Below are 16,010 nucleotides of genomic sequence, written 5' to 3' on the forward strand. Positions count from 1 at the left end.
AGTGGCTACAATTCAAATGTTTTTAGTTCCCCGATAAAGAGAACCAGATCATATTTTTTGAAATGCATCAGAACTGTATTAAAACATGGCTGTTGTCTTGTTTAAAGTTCAGTGGACAGTAAAATTGTTGCAGTAGTGGTTCTGTAGCTTTCATTAATCAAACCAAAGAGCCCCACTGGATTAGCACATGCTGTTGTTGTGTCCTTGGGCAAGACACTTACGTAATACGGCGGTGTTTGAGTGATTGATGGTGATAAAGCACACTGTCAGACTGCTCCGTTGGTCTGCCCTTGGTCTGTGTGTGTGAATGTGAATGAATAATACAGTGATGTTTGCATCTTTGAGTGTCTAAAAAGGTCACTACATAAATCTGTTGACAAAAGCCTGGAAACGTCTGTCCAAAACCTGGATGAACCCAAAGATCTCAGTGAATAATTGAGTTAATAATCACTGATAGTCATGGTTAAGTCCTTGTTCAGTCCTGGTGCTGGTTTAGTTGTGGTTTAGTCCATATAGACAAACGTGCATGAATATCACCTTAAACCAGGGGCCAGCAAAAGGGCAAAAAATGAATCACAATAGACAGTTTATAATTTGGATTTATTTTTTGGAGACACATACATGATAACACAGGTGCACTGTTCATGGAAATGATACACTTTGAAAATGCCTCATGTTCTAATGTTGATGATTTGTTGAACTTTGTGACTTCAAGTGTTTTGAATGTTCTGGAAGGTTAAAAGCACAATGGAGGAATGATGACTCGGTCAGGGCACAGAAAAGAGAGTGCCGGAGGGCCGAGCAGGAATGGAGCAAGTCAAAGCTCCAGGTTCATTATGAGATTTACAGAGAAAAGATGCACAGGCACAACCACAGTATATGTAGAAAAATATAAAAGTTAAGTTAAAAGACATTATTGGAAGTTGCAGTAACGATTTTCTTGTCCTATTTGCAACAGTAAACAGATTTTACTTTAACAATGCTTAATTCCAGGCTCAAAACAGTTCTGTTTAGCTGTGCATATGACTGAAACGTTTTACTTCTGCACTGTTCTCTTTTAATGTTAATTTTATGATGTTATTTATGATTATTTATGTTTTGATTTGTTGTATATTGATCTTAATGTCTTTCTTATTCTGTGAAGCACTTTGAATTACTTTGTGTAGCAATTGTACTATACAAATGAACTTTCCTTGCCTTTTATCATAAATCATAACCATAGCCACAATAACAGCTCTTGTTCTTGATTCTCCTCCTCGTTCTGTGTCTGTGCAGGGCCAGGCTGACCTCCTCAAACACGCCAAGAGCGAAGCACTGGATACGCTTCGTCAGATCCACTGTGCAGCTCAGTCATGTGGCCTCAGCAAGAACGGCACCGCGTCTCCACAACTGCCCCACCACCCCTTCCACCAAAACGTACCCCAAAGCTTGCCAACTACCCCTCAACCACCCCAGCCTATCCTGACCCCCGAGTTCCCCCAGCAACACCCGATTCAACCAGCTCTCTCAATGCAAAACCCTTCAAACCAGTCCAAGATCCACCCGCAGCCTCCACCGCCCCCTCTGCTCCAGTACCAACACCAAATGCAGAGCACGACCCTGGCTTACATCCCCACAGCTCCCCCCTCGATGGTCCAGCCTCTCCCAGTTAAACCACCAGCGTATCCGCAACCGCCAACACTACCACAGTATCACCAGCAGAGGGCGGCAGACGCGATACCGGAGAAAGATGGCACCGCTACGATTGTGGGGCACGCGGTGGGACATTGCTGACCTGCAGCCTGTGCTCACAGAGCCACCCGCCCGGAGGAAGCAAACAAACAGGAAACAGAAAGTGTGAAACAGGAAGTAGATGGTGAAGGACAGGAAGTGGTACTAGTGAGGAGGAATAGGCGAGCTAGGAGTGAGACGCAGGTTTAAAAATATTCTATAAGGGACCGTACGAGATTTTAAAAAGAGACTGGTAGATACCCAGGCCAACATTTTGAAGAAGTACATCATCATTTTGTCAAGGAAAATACATTAAATTCAAAATAATTTTACTCAAAACACTTAAGTCACTACGTTTACATGCACGCTAGGACAACTGGATAACTTAATATCTTGTAGTCCCTTGTTTCCATTTACCTGCTGTAGACTGGGGAAAGAGTGATCCAGAGAGACGTTTTGAGGCGAATTTGATTCGGTTGTTTAGCGCACTCGGGGTTCTCTGGGCATGTCAACGTATTGCTTATTATATTGGCCAATGGAGTTGAAGTGTCTTAACCAATCCGTGTATGTGCTGTTATTGGTTCCTAATTTTAAAGTGTGTGTGTCCAGATACTTATACACATCCTTCAGTTAAATTAAGTTTTTAAATATTTGTTTGATTATATAAATTTACGTTGATGATCCCGGGCATTATTTTTCTTACTTTTTAAATAACAACTCAATGACTACCTTGGGGTATCTCATAGACTATATATATAAATGGACATAGCTAACATGCTAGTCGCTGTGTTCCAAATAGGAAGTGCGATTGGTTGCTCTTCCAGCTCCATCGACTCCATCGGCTCCAATTCACTTTACATTAGAAAACTTTCGCCAATTCCTCCGTACATGCTGCTTTCAGGTGTTAAAATGGTCGGATTAACCTGTTCTACATGATCTTGGTATTTTTATTTCATTATTGTATCTGCAAATCAAGACATGAACATGAATGAGACGAATCAGGCGCCTTCTTTCCCTGAGGTCACTCTCGCTAGCGTTAGCAACAGGTTTGATTGACAGTGTTGCTATGCACCTGCCCCCTGTCAAACCAGCAATGTGGGCGGGAAGAGGCGTTACCTTCGACAACCTCGCTCCTGATTGGATCTTTAGTTGCTATGATACTAATAGGATGAGCTTAATTTAATTGGAGCCAAACGCTATGTTCTCTTGTTTATACAGTCTATGGGGTAACTACAATTGGACTGACAAAACACATATTTAACAGAGATGAACAGGTTTAAAGATGAAGTTGTCAAATCAGGTCAGATTCCTCAAGAACTACCTTTTTTCTTCTTACAAACTGCGATAGGTCACTTCCCTTCAGTTTAGCTATATAATAATGTAGAGACCCAATTATATATGTTTTGTAGTATTTTTTGACCCAATTTCAGTTGTTCTTTCTAAATTAGTCATGTTTTAGCTGCATTTTAGCCATTTTAATTCTTACCGGACATCAAACTACTTTTTTTGTTTGTTTGTTCTATTCTTTAAATGTGCTAATTCAACGTTAGGACCATTTCTTCTCACTTGCCTCTACAGCATTTTCCTTTTCTTCCTTCTACAGAAATGGGACGCAGCCACAGCATGCTAGCTAGCGCCGCCTACTGTATCTGTCGACCTCTTTTTGAAAATCCCGTACTGTCCCTTTAAATCGTGAGAGAGCCATGAGACCTGATGGTCCACTCACACCTCTGCAGCTGCAAAATCACTTAGTTTCTCAGTTACAAACAGACGGCCGCCATTTGGACTGAAATCTCTGGCTCATTTTCACTGTTGAATTGTACTACTGCATGAACCTGGAGGGTGTTGACAGAATGGCTTCCTTTTGGGCAGGGGTACGAGTTTCACCGCTACACCACGAGCTCTGTGGGTGCAGGCTATACCTCATTTTAGGCGTTTTTCAATGCCGCTAACTTTGCCTTCTCATTTTTATACTTAGTTTGGCATGTCTTTGGCTTTTACTTTCTCACAATAGAGCGCTGTGCAAAAGGAATGGACGGTTTTAATATGAGCAGAAAAGTTGTTACGGTAAATGTAGTGAATGATTATTTAACTATAACTTAACGACTTTGTGTACCCAGATTCAACTCAAACGTATAGTCCTAATAACCACTGAACAGTATCATTTGTTATTTAAGTAATCAGTGGAAAGATAATTCTACGAAATGTTGATCTAAGATATTTTAACTAGAGATTCACTGATACGGGTTTTTTTCATGGCCGATGCTGATATGGATTGTTTAGAATACAGAGACATCGATGGGCGATAAGCTCTGATGGTATTTTTGGGATTTTTACTACAAACTTCCCCCAAGCCATTTTTAATCACACATTTATAAGAGAGCTGTGTGGCAACGTTTGGCACAGCTGTCTCTTCATATTAAAGTGTTAATATCGGCCCAGTATATTGACCTACTGATATATGGGTCTGTCTCTAATTTTGACTTCTGTGTAATCCTGGCAATGTCCAGACCAGATTTAGTTCTGCTTTAATCCAGTTTGCACATTCCAGGACATTTTAAAGGAACTGTATACAACTGAACCTGTGTTACCAGAGTCTCAACCTGCAGATAGAGACACATACAAGTCTTTTTCATTCTCAGTTTATGGACAGGCCTCATGTGAAAACTCAGAACCTCCAAAATTCACACACTGAGCTGTAGAGGCTGCACTAGCACTGATTCATGACCGGCTGCAGGTGCTGGGCTTTAGGTAGTGACCATTCAGATCAGAGAGTCATTTTAGGCAGCCTTGTCACGATAACAAATGTTGAAGTGCACATATTGCTGAAATAAATATAGACGTTAAGTGATAATATTGAAGCTCATTCATGGCAGTGACACAATAACCCAAGAGCAGATTTAAAACACAAAAACTATACTAAATCTACAATATTGTTCAAAATCATGAGTTGCAGTAAATAAACAGCACAATGAAACACTTTAGTGCTCAGTTTGTATCTGTAATAAGTCATAGAAGTGATTTATCCAACCTTTTTACGGCTCCAATCTTATTGTATAGCCAAAAAATAACCAAAAATTCCCCAGTAATGCAAAAAAAAAGGACATATGATAAATATTGAGGCCAAAAATATTGTTCCAGGACTGTTTTTTGGTTTAAAACAACTGGATTTCAGCATTGAAACTGGCAACCCAAGGCGCATTCTGTTGCCTGATTGGAACCAAAAGCACCAAATTATAACAAACAACATGAAGCTATGACTGAATCAACATTACAATTGTTACTAGTAAAAGCTATATTTGATTTGAACCTGTTTACCTCCTATCTGGGGACACAGCCATGTTTATGAGATTTTAAAATTCCTTTAAATTGCAATAACAAATGCTCAAAATTTGTAAGTAATTTCCAAACTTCCTTCTTTTGGCACAGCGCTGTAGGTTTTATTATAACTCACATAATGCTTTTTAGTGAATGGGACTTTTCTTGTCTTCTTTTTAAATGCACAACGTAGAACGAGCACAAGGCAGGGAGTGGTAGTCCTAAAGACGACGTCATAAACATGCTCCTAAAAGTGGGAGGGGGCATGGAGTTCACCAGCCAATCAAAAAACTGGAATGGACCGGTCTGACCAATAGAAGCGTCTTACTGCTGTCACCATAGATGTAAACTTATTGTAAAATGTATGAAGGGTATATATTGCTATTATAATATGAATAATAACAGTATAATTGCAGACAGAGATATAAATAATAATAATAATAATGTTGTTAGTTTTGTTGAAATGTTCTTTTTTTAACTTTGTTTTCACTTGAACAGTAATAATTTTCATTTGACATATGTGGTAATCTGATGGGCACATGAGGGTCGGACCAAACCTGATGAAATGTGTTTCACTGCAAAATGAGTGTACAAATGTCTCATTAAACTGGCTTCATGGTTTGACCTGTCCCAGTGACTCTTATTCTTCATTATTTATATATATCTAAGGTAAAATACGCCACCTATAGGCTGAATAAGACGATTAAAGATGAATTTGTATACACAGTCGATGTACGGCACCTATAGACTGTATATATCATGTTTTCTGTAATCTTCTTTATACAGTCTATAGGTTCCGTACATAGACTGTATATATATTTTTTTTTCTTTAACCTTTATACAGTCTATGTACGGCATCTACTGACTGTCTAAAGAAGATTAAAGAAAAATATTATGTAGACAATCTATATACGGCAACTATAGACTATATAAAGAAGATTAAAGACCAAAATTATGTAGATAGTCTATGTACGGCACCTATAGACTGTATAAAGAAGATTTAAGATGGAATTTCCAGTGTTGATCATAGACTTTATATATAAATGGACACAGCTAATCTGCTAGCCGCCACGTTCCAAATAGGAAGTGAGCATTTGGGCACGCTTCCGGCTCCATAAACTCTATTGACAAACTGTGTTCCCTCTCTCTGTAACTTCTGCTGTCAGGCTTGTCATTTTGATCTTAAAATGTTCATATTAACCCGCTCTGCATGATCGCGGTATTTTTAATTCCAATATTTTGTCCGTAAATCAAGATATGAACGTTAATAACAGACAAACCGATCGCCTTCTTTCCCCGAGGTCACTCCTGCTGGTGTTCACAACAGGTTTGATTGACAGCGTTGCTAAGTGGCCTGTCCCTGCTAAACAAACTGCCACTTAACTGATGTAAAACTATAATAAATATTTACCACAGATACGATCCCACCAAACCAATTCATAAATAGAAAAACATGAAAGCCTGTCATATGGACTTTAACTTCCTCCATCAGAATATACACACACAGCGCGCATTGTCCATACTGTTGCAACAAACCCATTGTCCACTTCTTTGCCAATAACAACCCCAACCTTATTAGCATGACCTGCACAAACTTCCCATTGTAACCGTGAAAGGCCATCTGGACATATATTTGTTTTGTGGTGATATTTTTGTACCACGCTGTTTTTCTGTTAGCTAATTGACTTGTGCTTTCTCGTTAGCTCATCTTGAAGGCATTTGCTAATAGACCGGCGGTATGCACTGACAAAGACATCGGTCTGGTTCATCAAAGATCCAGAGGAGATCCTTGGAGACTAATTATCAAAAACCAAATAGCATCAGAGCTACAAATGAACAGGGGAGATGAGTTTTACGGGTTTTGTGTCGCACTTTGGGCCGCTGTGAATGACGTGCTGAAGATGAGGAGGTACGTATAAAAGGCTGGATGGGGATTTGGACAGGAGCAGATTTTCAGATGACTTCAAACTGGTTCACTGGACACTTCATCCGAGCCTCTGGGATGGACACGAATAACAGGGTGAGTACCATCAACTCTAACGGAAAAATATACTTGAATTAACATAGAAATTTGGAAAATACTTAATCAAGACCACATACACCATCTGTCAAAAGTTTGGACACATCGTCTATTTTTTTTTTCTTTATTTTCACGACTTTCTACATTTTATACACACAGAAGACATCAAATATATGAAGTAAGACATATGGAATTATTTGAAGAAAAAAGTACTGAATATTTTTTGACAAAGTAAAGGGTGGCTACTTTGACGATTTGAATAATTAAAAAAAAAAAAATTTGTACAGTTTTTTATGTTGGTTTTTTTTTTGTTTTGTTTTTTTTTTTTTACATAATTCCATATATCTTACTTCATATATCTGATGTCTTCTGCATGTGTATAAAATGTAGAAAGTAGTAAAAATAAAGGAAAAAAAAAATTGACTGGTAGCATATATTCAGGGGTTTCAAACTAAGGCAACCATCCTCCGTCGTCATAACGATTAAGCAATTCAGATCGAAATACTAGATCTTTTGAATGGGGGAAGTCTTTCAAATCAGGAAGGAGCTGTTTGTGTGAAACCCTTGAATAGCAGATGTTAACAAATTCAGCCCTGGACCATCAAAATAACAGAAACCAATTTGGAACCCACTCTGCAGAATGAACGTGGGGCCGTAATATTTAGTAGTAGTTTTTGTGTTCGACCTCATTTTCACGTTTGTTTGTTATTTATTTCATCAATCAATTATATCTTAAAATTTTCTCGTAGCCCCCCGTTCAGCGCGATGTGACCCCTGAACTATGAACTTTAACTTCAGTTCATTTCATTTCAAGTTTATTTATATAGCACATTTAAAACAATTTCAGTGACCAAAGTAAGACATAAAAGTCAACAAAAAAACTAATATACAGATCACAAGATGCACAGGAAACAAACAATAAAACACCAAGATATCCCGTATAGCTAGTATTAAATGCCAGGAAGAAGAGGTGGATTTTCAGTCTGTTCTTAAACTGTGTTAAAGACTAAGAGTATCTGAAAGGTAGAGGGCGCTGTCCCATAGTCTGGGCGCTACCACAGAAAAGGCTCTGTCACCTCTGGTCTTGAGTGTGGCTTTGGACACAGCAGCAGGAGCGGGTCAGCTGACCTCAGGGCTCTGGGTGGAGTATAGGGCTGCAGTAACTCCCTCAGATAAAGAGGACCCATAGAGCGCACACAGGACCATAGAGTACAGACATTCAAATGCAATCAAAGACATTTTGAATTGCACTGATCTGAAACAGGAGCCAGTGCAGTTGTACAGCAGAGGGGTGATGTGTCTCTTCTCTGCAGTGTTTTGGACTTTGAGAGGCATTCAGACTTGTTAAGGTTTTGTTTACTGTTTTGTTTACACAGTTTTTTTGCTCAGTTTTGTTCACTCACAGGCCAAAATGTGCAGCTTTTCATCGGCTGGAAACATGTTTCTGTCAAAACAATAGGAGACGCTCGTATCTCACTCAAACCGCATGACAGAACCAACATTCCTAAAGCACACTACAGCTGCGTCTGGTTCAAATGTCTCATTCTGCAACAAATCTTATTGTTCTTGGTTAACTACAGCAATTTACAAGAATTTGATATCACTATTACACAGAATTATACAGTCTAAAAAAGATGAAATATAATACTAAATAGAGAGCATAAATAGAGAACATCCGTTTCATTCAGACCCCAAAGCGTTCCCTGGCCCGCCGAGAGACACAGGGCCTCCTCCCGTTAGGTTATGTTTATGGAATTTAAAATCAAAATCTTACATGTGGTTCCTTTAAAACCATGCACGTAAACTTTGGCTTTTTTTTTTTTTTTTTTTGAGTGATCTTGCGAAAGTTTTATATGGTGGAGTTTAATGAACCCCAGATGTCCTTTTGCCATGAAGGGGGCAGGTTTTTGTAGACTTTCTGTTTCTTTGGCAGAGCTGCAGACCTACTGAAAAAGCCTTTGAAATTTGAGCAGTGCTGGTCTGCAATGGGAATATTTATCCATAGTGTCCAAAGAAAGAATAGTGGTGAACATTTAAAACAGTTACTCCAAAGAACAACCAACAGGAAATGGGCTAATTGAAAGTAACTTGAGCGTAACATCTTTCCGATTCCAGCTCCCACAGATGAATACTGTTGCTGTGTCCTTGGGCAAGACACTTAACCCAATCAAATGGTGAAATTAACACAAGTTTGACCGAGCCATTGTACCGTTAATAAGACTTGGAAGATTATTTTTAGGTCTGTGTCACGATGCAATGTGATGTTATTCAGGTTATAGAGGGAGAATCTTTTCAATTTGTTGTAAAAAAAATACTTCTTGATCAATTGGGTCAGTTTAGGAGGAGGCATGAGGGCCAACAAAAAATGGTCTGAGAGCCACATTTGGTCCCTGGGCCATAGTTTGGACAGCCCTGGTATAAGATATAAAAATGGACATTATTAACCTGCTGCGTTTCACATAGAAAGTGATAAGCAACTTGGCTCCAAATTCGCCGCTATAACTGCTGGTTTTAAGTGGTTATAAGTGGATCCTTGATGTAAAGTGCTTTGAGTGCCTTGAAGGAGGAAAAGCTCTATATAAAAACGTGACAATTTACCATTTAGCATCCATCTTTGCCACTTAAGAGTGCACAGGGTGACCGCACTGCAGAGCCTGAAGACCCTTCTCCACATTTATAGACCTAAATGTTCAGGAGTGTACCAAACTCAAGTATTAGCCTACTGCATTGATGTTGTAAATCAGTCTAACCCAGCCAGACGGGGAAAAATATATATAAACTCCATATGACTCTAAGCAGCCAGGAATTAAACTTAAGACCATCTTGTTTTGAGGCAAGAATGCTAACCACTAAGCCACTCTGGTAGATATGGTCCCTAACAGTTCTTTTCTCTACCGTCATTTTTTTTCTACTTACCAAGATCTAGTTTAGCCTATAATAGTCTACACTATGTAACTTTTTGGATTGAAAGTGTACTTCTTGTTTGTCTCCATGGTGATATTATGGTTTACCACGAATGTTCCTCAGACTGGCATTAAAGTTATAACATTTATTGCAAAAAAAAAAAAGTCCTAGAAAGAAAGAATGAAAATAAAGCACACGTTGTTACTTTGAGCGGGTTTGCCTCTCCACAGCTCTGACCTGTAATTTGTCTGAAGAAGGTATATACAGTTTTTGGGTATTTTTTATTAAACTATTAGTATTATTATTGCATAAGTAGATCCTCATTTTACATTTTGTTCATTGTCTTTTGCGATACTGATCCAAACGGCTTCATAACAGAAACAGGTCCATTGACTTCCTGTTCAAAACTGCAGAACTGATCATCGCAAATCAGTGATAAGTGGGCGGGGATAGGGGGGAGGTGAAATTTTCAAGCACTTAAATGGAAGACAGGATTACTCAAAGATTTATGAAGCAATTGAAATGCAAGTTTGAGGAAACACACTTGTAAACCTCCATTTTATACGTCGCCTTTAAAATTCGTATATTACACCAAATTGACTCTTATGAGGTTTAATCTATGTTATAATGTTGCTACCTCATCAAAAACATACCTGGAGTTGTGTTTTGTTTCATTTACACATGTTTGAGTAACACTTTATCATTAGTCTGTCTACATCTCCAAACCTCAAAATGCTCTGTTCCACCTTGTGATGTCATGAAGAAGTAGTGTTCAAGTTAACAGCTACATTTTACCTTTTGTTCAGTAGAGATTGACAATTCCAAGGGTGAAATCATCCAAATGATTCTCGTGAAAGTGTATGGAGTTTAAAAACACAGTGGAGCACTTCCTGTATTACGATATGACATCACAAGGTGGAACAGAGTGTTTTCAGTTTGAGAGAAAAAAACTCAGTATATATTGTTACACCTGATTTCCTCTCTTCCTCCAGAAAGCCGTGCTGGTGGTCCTCCTCCTCCTCCTCTCCAAGTCGACCTCCGGAGCCAACCCTATGTCCGAGTGTTGCCGTCATCCCTCCCCCTCCTGCCGGCTCTACCTGCTCCTCTGTGGTCCCGCCGGTCTCAAAGCCGGAGACGCCGCGGCCGGGATACTCACTCTAGGAAAGCGCTCCGAGGAGGAATTTCGTTTACAAAACCGACTCAACCACCTCCTCCACGGACAAAGGAACCAGGCAGCGGGAATACTCACCATGGGGAAGAGGATAGTGCAGCGGGACTGGATGGGACAAGCCGGAATATCCACAACGCTTCCGGTTTAAAGTGAAATTAAAAACGGACCTTGTAAACTCCATTTGGTGATGTAAAAATGTACCAATTCTGTATTTTTCATTGTGATTTGAAATGCGTTTTTTTTCTGATGAATTCATTGATGCTATATGAAACTGTACAGGTCTATAGAGCACATAATGTAATAAAAGTGAGTGTTTTTGTGCTCACGGGTCATATTGTTTTCAGACTTGTTAATGTGGTGATGTCATGAGAGGCAAAAGTGAGTTTTTTCTATTGACTATGGTCATATTAAGTTCCAGGACTAACTTTCACATTCATTTTTCCATAAATTTTCAAAAAAAAACAACCCAAAAAATGTTGGAAATCTTGGGAATAATCAGCCACGTGATAAATAATGACCACAAGACCTATAAATTAATTTAAAATCTGTTTTTGAAACTTAATAAACCACAAAGTTATTAAAAACTTCACATAATCTTGCATTTTAAACGGCCATTTTGGACTTAAACCAACCACGTTATGAATGTTGGTTAGCACGTACCGGGTTAGCCTCCTTTTTTAAAATTTTATTTTATTTATGTAAAAAAAAAAAAACAGTACAGTACAAAACATAACAGGACTTGACAAGAGATACAAACATACAGAGGAGAGAAAGAAACAGACAAGAAAATGATAAACCTGGTACAAAGCAAAGGACAAGAAACAGAAATAAAAGAATGATCAGAGCTAGGAGTGGGTTGACGGGGTGGGTTGACGGGGTGGGTTGACGGGGTGGGTTGGGGGCTTACAATGAGCTAATGTTTTATTATTGAGCAGGTAAAATGAATGAATGAGTGAGTTTAGTTATGAAGTTAAAACTAGTTTTGACATTCAGTTTCAGGGTTGAGTCTCCATTCTCTTTTATGTATTTTGTCCTTTCTTTCCTTCTTTTTTCTTTTCCCCCTTCCCCCCTTTTTTCTTCTTTTTTCCCCTTTTCTCTTCTTCCTGTGTGTGGGGCAAGTGACGTCTAGGGTGCATTAAAAGAAGGGCCTTTTGTGAGTGAGGGTTACTGTCCCAAGGAAACCATCTGTCATCTGGCCTGGATTAGCCTCCTCTTAATATTTGAATTTTTTGTTAAAGTCTATGGGAAAAATGAATGGAAAAAATGTATTTCTGGAACCTGAACAGGTGGTAACTGTTGAGTTCTATTAAGATCTATCTCCAAAAATACAAATGTTGAACCTGATTATTTCATATAAGTGACATTAAAGACGACATATTGTGCTTGTGTCGCTCTATAGTTATAATCTATGACACCCGTAGATCATTGAGTTATAATTTGCACATTTTAAGTCGCAATATTCATCTAAAATGATTTAATAAAATAAACAAGTACAAGACTAGTTTGGGAGCTGATGTCGCTGTAAACGCCGTCACAACGAAGAGGCGTGCATCACACATCACACTAGCAAGTAGCTGAGGTTTTTTTTATGTGCACCAAAATGACAACGTGACGTGAATCCTACACATATCACTGATTAAGAAAATAAAATTGGAGAACGGAGTAAGTACGTCAGACTGGGCGCATACTTGTGGCGGTGAAAACGGGGATTGGTCTGCAAAATGGAGTCTTGAAAATAAGCGATTAAAAATTACTCAAACATGAATCACTCTAAAAACAACTTCAGGCGAGTAAATGCTGAGGAGAAACAGCTAAAACACGGTTAAAAAAATCTGAAAAGTCCATTTTGAATAAGTCAGCTTGAACTTAATCACTTTTTAAGCTCATTAATTGTACATATTACACTCTTCTTTAATGTGTGTCCTCTTATGTTCAGGCTTTAGACACATTACACTGTTTTCCATGATTATTTTAAAGCTACACGTTTATTTGATTTTTTTTTTTTTTTTACCACCAGCAGCTGACAGATGTGAAACCTGTCACTGTCAGTTCTGCAGTTTTGAACAGGACTGGACCCATTTCACTATTAAGCCGTTTTAGGATCAATATTGAAGTTTACACTGAACAAAATGTAAAGTCGTTAAAAAAATTATGTTACATTATATTTCATCTGCATTAAAAATAATTTAGATGCTGAGAATGTCAAAATACTGAGTGGTTAAAAGAAAATTACTCACTTCATACTTAAATACAGTGTATGTAGACTTTAACAAGCACAACTTATATTCAGTGTTATACAACTTTTGGCCACAAGATGGAGCTCTTCTTATAGAGATTCCATTTGAAACACAGATACAGACATGAGACAAGAAAACACCAGATTTTAAATGTAACTGATGTGTACAGTATATTCACTCAAAACTCAAAAGCCACATTGTTAAGTAGGTTTAGTAGGTTAAGTAGGTAGGTTTAATGTTGCAGTTGGAAACTTTTCTACTAGTCTAAATACATCTCCAGAACTTTTTAACTTGACTTTCATAGGCCTGTACCATCCGTCCCATTTGTGAGTTGACCCCATGAGTATAGTTGACTCCATGATGTAAGGGGCTATAGAAAGTCTGCACGTCCCATAATAAAGTGTTTTTATTCTCGTGTCACACAGAGCAGATGAAAATTGGGTGAGCAGAGCTGCCGTAGAGGTGCTATGCTCGTATGTCTGCATTAGTCACTAGATCTACTGGAACTTTTCAGCTGACTGCTTGTCTCTATGGAGATCTTTTCCATAATTTTTTAAAGGTACACTATGTGAAAGAATGAGTTTTGTTTTATTTCTTTACTGTTAAACCTTGTGTTGAATCCTGTGTTTTAGGGACATTGAGATGAGCTTGTTTCTCAGTAAGAATGCAACACATACTTATTTTAAGATGTCTTCACTGACACCTGTTTCTTCCTTTACATGATACGAGTATTCATCTCTTATAAGAGGCCTTTACAATACATCTTTTCAGTGACTGCGAGCATTCTTTTCAGCAACGCATTCTACCTTCGGGTAACAGTAAACCAGGCATGTCCAAACTGTGGCCCAGGGGCCAAATGCGGCCCTCAGACCAATTTTTCTTGGCCTTCAAGCTTCCAGGTAAATTGGCCCATATTACCTTAAACAGTACTTTTTACTGTACATTTCTAAAAATCTACTTTAACAAGCTCATATCAAATATTTCATGTGTCCCATTGAGGATGTGAGCATGAATAAAGGTCTAGTGCTTCAGTCTAACTTGTAAAAAACACGTAGATTTGAAGTATTCACTGTATTGGCGACGAGTCTATGGGCCTCAATTGGCCCTCGACTTTGTCTGTGTTTTTATATGTGGCCCTTAATGAGAGAAGTTTGTACACCCCTGCAGTAAATGGTATATCCATTTATGACCTTGTACAGACAGTATGTAAAATGAGTTCTTTATAGGATCAGTGAGATTGACAGGTGGATCGGAGCAGCGTCTGCAGTGATGTGGTCGCTGTATCGGTCCGTTGTGGTAAAGAAGGAGCTGAGCAGGTCAGTCTATGTTCCTACTCTCACCTATGGTCATGAGCTCTGGGTAATGACTGAAAGGACAAGATTGCGGATACAAGGGTTTAAATGAGTTTCCTCCGCAGGGTAGAGATAGGGTGAGGAGCTCGGTCACACAGGAGGAGCTCGGAGTAGAGCCGATCCTCATACACGTCGAGAAAAGCCAGCTGAGGTGGATCAGGCATCTGTTCCAGATCTGTTCTCATGGAGATGATATGGTCAATTGTAAATGGTCATATTTTTATTCAGGGCTTCTCCACGTTCAAGTCACTCAAAGCACTTTACATCAAGGAGCCACTCACACATTCACACACATTCACACACATTCATACACACTTTTACACACACATTCACACACACACATTCACACACACACATTAACACACATTCACACACACACCCCTACACACCCCTACACACACACCCCCACACACATTTACACACACATTCATACACACATTTACACACACATTCACATACACATTCATACACGCATTCATACATCAGTGTACACAGACACTGGGGGTGAGGTGGGTTAAGTGTCTTGCCCAAGGACACAACAACAGCATTTATCTGTCAGAACTAGAATCACACCGCCGACCTCTGGGTCAGTGGATCTGACCACTCTGCAAATGACGTTCATGTTGAGAGTGGGATTTAAACCCTCAACCTCTGGATCAGTGGACAAACACTCTACCAAATGCCTGGAATGTTCCACAGTATATTTTTTTCCACTTCTTTACTACCATGGATACAAGAAGGTGACTCCACTAGACCAAGTTACAGGCCAGATCTGTGGAGAGGTGAACCCATACACAGTGAGACTGGAGCTCTGAGCAATAAAAACAATATATATATATATATATATATATATATATATATATATATGTATATATATATATAAATTGCCATGTCAACGCAACAACAAATATATTCTATAGACAGTTTCCAACTTTGTTTTAATTCATTAATCGCTATAGCAACTTCTTCGCCTTTAATTATTTTTAAACCCATGGAGACCAGTGTAAAACAAGACCTGTTTTAGAAAATGAGGTGACACAGTGAACGTCAAACCATCAACGAGCGAGGGATTTTTATTAGAATATGAGGGAGGGGGGGTGAGAGATGGAGGGAGGAGAGGGAGGGAGAGAGAGAGATAGAGCGAGGATAGAAAGATGGAGGGAGGAGAGGAGGGAGAGGTAGAGCTAGAGTGAGGATAGAAATGGAGCGAGAGGGAGAGAGATAGAGTGAGGAAAGAAAGATGGAGGGAGGAGAGGAGGGAGAGATAGAGAGAGTGAGGATAGAGATGGAAGGAGGAG

At 39.0% G+C, this 16,010-nt stretch overlaps 2 protein-coding genes across 2 annotated transcripts in view; both read left to right on the forward strand.

Annotated features, from left to right (window-relative positions):
- plcl5 (phospholipase C like 5) overlaps positions 1–5,650 on the forward strand; it is a 175,983-nt gene extending 170,333 nt beyond the window's left edge. The window contains exon 6 of the mRNA XM_033971399.2: positions 1,276–5,650. Coding sequence (XP_033827290.2) covers positions 1,276–1,773 — 498 coding nt within the window. The 3' untranslated portion in view covers positions 1,774–5,650. The remainder of the gene's footprint in view (positions 1–1,275) is intronic.
- Positions 5,651–7,015: 1,365 nt separating this feature from the next.
- On the forward strand, positions 7,016–11,336 carry hcrt (hypocretin (orexin) neuropeptide precursor). The gene is made up of 2 exons (XM_033971648.2): positions 7,016–7,048; positions 10,945–11,336. Exons 1-2 carry the CDS (start codon positions 7,031–7,033, stop codon positions 11,269–11,271), a joined length of 345 nt encoding a protein of 114 aa, XP_033827539.1. The 5' UTR covers positions 7,016–7,030; the 3' UTR covers positions 11,272–11,336.
- The last annotated feature ends 4,674 nt before the right edge of the window (positions 11,337–16,010 follow it).

Source organism: Periophthalmus magnuspinnatus, chromosome 8 (genome assembly GCF_009829125.3).
Source record: "Periophthalmus magnuspinnatus isolate fPerMag1 chromosome 8, fPerMag1.2.pri, whole genome shotgun sequence".
NCBI lineage: Eukaryota > Metazoa > Chordata > Actinopteri > Gobiiformes > Gobiidae > Periophthalmus > Periophthalmus magnuspinnatus.